Here is a 7,500-nt window from a genome sequence, read left to right on the forward strand (position 1 = left end):
TCAGACTGCTTCAACGATCTGTCAAGACCGTACTGAGCGATTTCCGATTGCGGCAGTCCATTTCTCTTTTGCCCGGCCCTGCAAGGTGACAGGCTGGTCAGCTGGAAAGTGTGGCGTGGTGGGTAGACGTAGGATTGAATCTGTTACTGTACAGCTCCCTACTGTAGCACACCCACACACACACACAGAGAACACACACACACACACACACACACACACACACACACACACCCCCCACACACATACACACACACACACACACAGACCACACACACTTTTAGAAGTGCTGCAGTTCCCCTCCAGTGAAACATCAGGTTCTGACACCCCCATGAAATCAGGCACGCTCAATCACACTCAATCACAACTCCTTTGACTTTCCTGTTATACACTTGAGCTGAGTTCAGTTGAGCTGAACAGCAAGGGCCTTGGCATTGACAAAAAGGGTAACACACATACTAAGTGAGGCAGACACACACACACACACACGGGCACAAGGGCACACACAGGAGCCTGACACACACACACACACACGCACACACACATATACACACCCCACACGCACACAATACACACACACACACCTCATATGCACACGCACACACACACACACTAGGGGTGTAACGGTTCATGTATTCGTATTGAACCGAAACGGTACGGGCCTCACGGTTCGGTGCATGAATTTTCACGGAGAATACACGGTATAAAAATACATAATACTCGCGTGCGGATTAATGTAATGCGCAATTACTGTTAAGTACGAGAGTTCTTTAGCGACACCTAACGCTAATCTGTAGCCTCGCCTTAGCTCTGAAGCTCTGATTGGCGCCTATGTTATTTTTTTTGTCAGGTCGTCGGTCGAGTCAGTCAGTCAGAGATAGCAGCACTAAGCGAGTGGTGGCGACCCACAAGAGTTAGAGGATCCGCTGGTCTCTTTAAGATCGCAAGTTTGAGAACTTCAGTTACAGTAGTAGCCTACAGGCGAGAGAGTGGAAATATATCGAACATGCTACACATATTCGAAGCCATCACCCAGATGATGTAGGCTACCAATCACTGAAACGAGAGAAAAAAAAACTTCCCCTGCGCTTCACCAGCCTTTGGATACACATACAAATAGGGCCAAAACCTATGGCTTAAATTAAATGATTTCGTAATGACAGAAAGCTATGTAAATCGCGTGGTAATTACATTTATGTTAGGGTAACTTGTAATTTCTCACATGAGGAGCTGGTGTTAAGTGCATAGACAAAGAAAGTGTCAACGCTGACCAGGCTAATATACAAACCATGCGAGTTAACGTCGAAGGGCAAAGTCACGTGACTTGTAGTTGTAGACTGTTTATGAATGAAAGGAGCAATTTCGTTTTTTTAAAAAAGAAGGCAAAATAGTGTGATATTTTCACAGTTAGTAGATTATTACTGTACACACTGAAAAATATTTACAGCAAATTGTAGACCCTTCCATATACAACTAAACACGGATGTTGAAGGACTTCATTATTTAAAAAATCATTATTCTATGTAATTTGCACTTTCAGAAATAAGAGATGCTGTAGGCCTATTTTCAGTTTTATAGCTGATTTGTCTTATTTTGTTTACAAGTTACAGATGAAGTCTGGGTACTTATTGTACTGTTTAGCCTACATCTTACACTTCAGGCTGTTGCAGATAGCTCAGGGAAGAGACTGTAGGACACTAGGTGGTAGTGTCACAATAAAAAAATTGCTTTCTGCATTTATGTTTTGCTTTCCCCTCCATTGTACCGAACTCGTATCGAACCGTGATGTCCGAACCGAGGTATGAACCGAACCGTGACTTCTGTGTACCGTTACACCCCTAACACACACACACACAGACGACACGCACACGCAAACAGACACACGCACACACACACACACACAGCAGACACAACAAATATCTGAAGGTAAATTCTAATCATAACACTGAATACAGTAAATACTGTGATAATGGGCCCTGAATCAATTCAAAATGGTGCCAAAATCATCACCATACAACTGTATAAATTTCCATCTTTTATCTTTTATAATCTCTCATCAGTGCTCTGACCAACACTCAGGCAGGTTTTCCCTCCCTCATTGCTGGCTAAAACTCCTTTCTACTCCTTATTAATGGTTCATAACATATTCATCAGTTTCTACTGCTTTCTCCCTGACCAGAACTGTGATTCCTACTTTAGGGATTGTGCCAGTGTGTGTGTGTGTGTGTGTGTGTGTGTGTGTGTGTGTGTGTGTGTGTGTGTGTGTGTGTGTGTGTGTGTGTGTGTGTGTGTGTACCAAAATACTAATCTTAAATAGTGGCTCCCGTCATAGCTAGCTGATCAGAAATATTGATTGCAGCATTGCTCTAGAGGTGGAGAGGAAAACTTATATTCATAAGTTATCGTTAGCCAATGCCATCTTATGCTTGAATGTATTCCAGAGATGCCCTTAGTGGTGTCTCTCTCTCTCTCACAGAGGACATTAATTTTTATTTAAAACTCACTGACAACCCCATTAGAGCCTATCTGGGGCATATTACAGTGGAGATGGTGAAGATATCCAGAATGTCACACACACACACACACACACACACACACACACACACACACACACACACACACACACACACACACACACACATACACACACACACTAACAAACAAACACACACACAAGCACAAGTAACTGGACGTGTGTGTGTGTGTGTGTGTGTGTGTGTGTGTGTGGGTGTGTGTGTGTGTGAGTGAGGGAGGTCTGAGGCTTTTAGGATGTGGTTCACTATTGCAATAGAATCCCACCTGCATACTCCAAGCACTATCGCCATTATGACTACAACCACCCTATGCAGAGTGGGATGGCCAGCACCAAGCAGACATTAGGAAGGGTTAACTGAAAAAGTATTCACATCTGTCTTAATGAGCATTGAACAGATGATGCACAAGTCCCACGATTCATTAACAGACCTAGCACATATCTGTTAACATGTGCAGACATTTGGTATGTTGTAAACGAAAATGAAAATGTACATCTGGACTCTGGTGGGACCTAACACCACGACCCCAATATTGATCAACATTTACATTCCGTCAGATGAGCTACAGTTGAAAAGGTCTAGGCCTGTCAGCATGAGGGGGGGGGGGGGGGACTTAAAGGTTGGAGCTGGATAGGGGCTAGAGCTTGATGTGAAAAGGTCAAAGATCAAAGGTCAAAGTGCCCACTCACACTGAGGTGGAGGAGGACCGTGCCGGCGGGGCTGTTCTCGGGGAGCGTGGCCTTGTACGCCGGCTGGGAGAAGACCGGGCTGTTGTCGTCCACGTCAATCACGGTGACGAAGAGCAGTAGGGTGGTGCGCCGTGGGTCCTGGGCGCCGTCCGAAGCCTCCACCAGCAGCTGGTATTGACCTCTGACCTCGCGGTCCAGCGGCGCCACCGTGATGATGGCCCCTGAGCTGTTGATACGGAAAAGGCCGTTGTGGGTCAGGAGGCGGTAGCGGACCTCGCCGTTGGCCCCCGCGTCCGGGTCGCTGGCCTGCAGAGGGGGAAAGCGCAGAGGGGCAGAGATCAGAGGTCAGGTGTCAGAGGTCAGAAGTGAGAGGGGGCATGCGCATGTCTCCATCTCCCATACACACATATCGTACACACATGGCTGCAATCTGTATGGATCACTGTATCTTTAATTTAGTCATTGACTTTGAAGGGTTTTTATTTTAACAAATCAATAATACTTTTACAAAATGTATATGTTTTGGTAATCAAACCCATAACCATAACCATAAAATACCTTTTAGGCGTGTGTGATGTATTCACACATTCACACATTTCCATTTATTCATCTGGATTACTCTTGTATCCAGAGCAACTTACAGTAGGGGAACAATGATCAAGAAAACTGTAAGTTAGGAGACATGTTGTGAGTCAACGCAAACCGATCAATCTGACAGAAGAGCCATAGAGCAGAGACAAGAAGTATGCAAGTGGTGCAGATGTTTAAGGGTGTACATATGGTTATAATTTGTCTGAATCACTGTGTTGCTTTTCTTTTTTGTAGAAATCAATAACACACATTCTAAGTCTGTGTGAAATATGTGGTTTCTGATGACCACTGAAAGGTGAAGGGGAAAGTCAAAGGTGAAAGTCAAAGGTGAAGGTCAAATGTGAAGGTCAAATGTGAAGGTCAAAGGTGAAAATGCTGCATCAGTGTAAATGCATGTGGTGGTTGCTACACTTGGTCATTTTCTACAGTATTGACCATAGTCTTGTGTACTGACTTAAAGCTTAATGTGAAGATTGATATTAGGCTTTACAGACCTGGTTTAGGCCTGTTTCCCACTATACTGAAGTTGCTTGAACCAAAAAATGTAACAAAGTATGAACACTGCATTACATAATATCACAAAGCTTTGGATTAAAGCACATGTGTACATACTGGTGTGCTAAAATCTGAGCTCTGCTTAAAGCTGCAGTTGGCAAGTCTGACAGATTGAGGGGACTTAGTCAAAACTTTTAATGTTTACAACTCTTATGCCCCTCCCCCACTACCACCGAGAACCCTCTCATCGAGTTTGTGCTTGTCAGTGCACACCAGACAGCACCAGACTGTGATTGACAGTCAGATCTCACACAGCCCTGCTTTGATTGGACCAGAAGAACCGGGAGCTGTGGATTTTTGCAAAACAAATAACAGGCTAGAGGGTAGAAGGTAGAGGTAGAAGTGTGTTTTTTTTTCTAAAACCGGCTGATTTATGTTGTTCTGTCGGAGCATAGTGTCGGTGTCAGTGAATATGATCAAAGTGTCTAAGGAGCTAGTTGTTACCACTGTTGCCTTGTGCTTTCTCAAAGGGGGGACTACAGTGCGCTTTAAGGCTATGTATTTTTTTTTCTTAACGATGCTATATAAATTATTGAAATTGAACATTCTGAGTTAATACTGTTCCCTTAAAACATAAGCAGCCTTTAAAAAGTTAACACATTTGGGAAAATTACACACAGTGTGTACATATTTCTTCACTGAATTAGGTAGGAGCTAAGTCAATCATGTGGCTTAAAGCAAGGAAAAACATTCCATGGAATTATTGGAAAAGTCATTACATATAAATGGCCCATGTGTGTACTTGGCAGTGTCTGAAAACTTTAGGCTGTAATGATAATGACGTCATTCATTCTGGAAGGCTACAGTTGTAACAAAAGTAAGACAACTCTAACTGCAGTTTTGCAAGTAACCGTATATTTATGGCATCCAATATTGGAAGAACACAATATTGTTACGGTAGTCATTTGTGCAAAATTAAAAAAAATTGGAGATTTTGCATTGTTCCCAATGTTATTACTGCCATAGTTTACTTATGAGAACCTTCGAAACACGACCACACTAACAACAACTCAACAACACTGCTTATTGGACTGAGTACACTGAAGCCACCCAGTGATCACTGTTGCTGTCTAGACGGGATAAACATTAAATACAACTTCAGTTCACTACTAGTCTTAGGAGCTGCTTCTGTTGATCTGTGGGAGCCATGGGGCTTGTGTGCCTGTGTGAGATTGAGGTCCCCACAGGCATGAATTATAGAGGAGGGGAGAGACAGAGGCTTGTATTCCACTAGGTTTCAGGATTAGCCTCCTACTGATTTTAGATTACGGCTCAAACACACACACAAACACAAACACACACACATACACACACACACACTAATGGCACAGTACACTCGGAAGTACACATTCAGTAACACACATGGCTTTGTACAAATACTTAGTTTAGTTACAAACACAAACACAAACAAACACACACGCACACTCGCGGACACACACACACACACACACACACACACACACACACACACACACACACACACACACACACACACACACACACACACACACACACACACACACACGCACACACACACACAGGAGAACTTGGTAAGGAGAACGCCTGATCAATACCAGACTTTTCAAGAAGTGGACTCCCGCAATGCAGCAAAACACCCAACGATCTGAGGTCCTGAATGTCAAGCCGAAAACTAACAAAATAAAAACCTACAGTCAAGAAGCCTCTTGAAAACACGACACACTTCACAAGAGACGAGAGAGACAGAGAGAGCGAGATAGAGAGAGAAAGAGAAAGAAAAAGAACTTTCAACTCTTGGGGCCCCCCACCGCTTCCCACCCCCCGACCTCTCGTCGACAGACTCATCAGTGCATAATCATCAGACACAAAGGCGGTAGACTCGGCCGGAGGCAACAGCGATGGCAGGTCTCGGGGAGTCACAGCAAAAATTAGCCAAGATAATGTTCCCCTTTGTTATCTTTAAATGCCACGGGACTCCCGGGCACAGACAAAAAAAGAGAAAAGAGAGAGAGAGCTCTCGGAGCGATAATCCATCTGACTGTATCAAGCGCATTGTGGAATGAGACTTGCATCACAAAGAGATCTTTGGAGTTATTGCATCTTGAGTTTTTGACTTTAAAGCCACACTTTTGTGATGTGATAAAGACCAGTCGAGATCAAGATAGGGTCTCGCACTTTAAAATCCCACCCCTATTTCCTCTTGTGGTACTGCTCAACCTATAAACATAATCCATGAGTCCCAATCACTGACTTCTGTGCTGTGATGAAAACCTTTTGATCAAGATAATGTTTGTCAAAGGTTTGAAAACAGACATCTCACAGTGCTCCAAGTCATCCCACCCCCTTTCCTAGACCATGACCAGCCTATCACCTGTATACCTGTGCTTGAGTGACATTCAGAAGAGTCAATCACTAACTTAGAGGTGTAGGGAAACATCAAAAGAGAATATCTATGTGATGGTGCCAGTTTCTCATTGAGATGCACTTTAAGGCAGAATTTTAAAAAAAGGCCATCCGTATGGCAGATTTTAGAAAAAAACATCACAATGCCTTGGACAAATTGTCAAGGACAAATATTGAGTACGGTATACATCTTACAAGAAAACAACAATTTTGTAAACAACAATTTTGTAAACAACGGCCACACTGTAAAACTGCATTGCCTGTACTCAGGGCCATTCCCAATTTCAGGGTGCTAGCATAACATGCTCAGTGGTAACGCCCTCGGCCACAATAAACAACATCCAACAGCCAAACAGGCTGCAATAAACCAAACACAAACACCGAGGCGGCCAAATAGCCGTGGCACCATTGCCGTCTTTATGTCCGCCTCTGACTCCAGCTAAAATGCAACCTGCAAGTCCTCGACTCGCTGGAAGCATTCATCTCCCCCCGCGATCAATTAGAAGTTAATTAAAGCAGTATATAAGAGAGGTACCGGATCACTGCGGGACTGAACGGAACCTGCAGCCACGCCGCCGTCAGGTCAATGTAATTACGCTCTCCTCTGACAAGGTCCGACTTGGGGAGGTTTGTTGTTTTGTTTGGGTCGGGTGTTGTGGTGGCATGGGGGCGTGTGTAGTGGCTGCTATCTTATTTAGGAAGGTCGCAATGAAGCTCTTAGGAGTTGAGTTAGAGCCGCTTTCTCCACATCG

At 44.0% G+C, this 7,500-nt stretch overlaps 1 protein-coding gene across 1 annotated transcript in view; it reads right to left on the reverse strand.

Moving 5' to 3' along the window:
* pcdh15b (protocadherin-related 15b) overlaps positions 1-7,500 on the reverse strand; it is a 194,881-nt gene that overhangs the window by 75,212 nt on the left and 112,169 nt on the right. The window contains exon 19 of the mRNA XM_076298738.1: positions 3,221-3,526. Coding sequence (XP_076154853.1) covers positions 3,221-3,526 — 306 coding nt within the window. The remainder of the gene's footprint in view (positions 1-3,220; positions 3,527-7,500) is intronic.

The sequence above is a fragment of the Alosa pseudoharengus genome, unplaced genomic scaffold (genome assembly GCF_046254945.1).
Source record: "Alosa pseudoharengus isolate Yale_2024_CS ecotype anadromous, Long Island Sound unplaced genomic scaffold, YU_APseudo_1.1 YU_APseudo_1.1_scf_21, whole genome shotgun sequence".
In the NCBI taxonomy this organism is placed as follows: Eukaryota; Metazoa; Chordata; class Actinopteri; order Clupeiformes; family Clupeidae; genus Alosa; species Alosa pseudoharengus.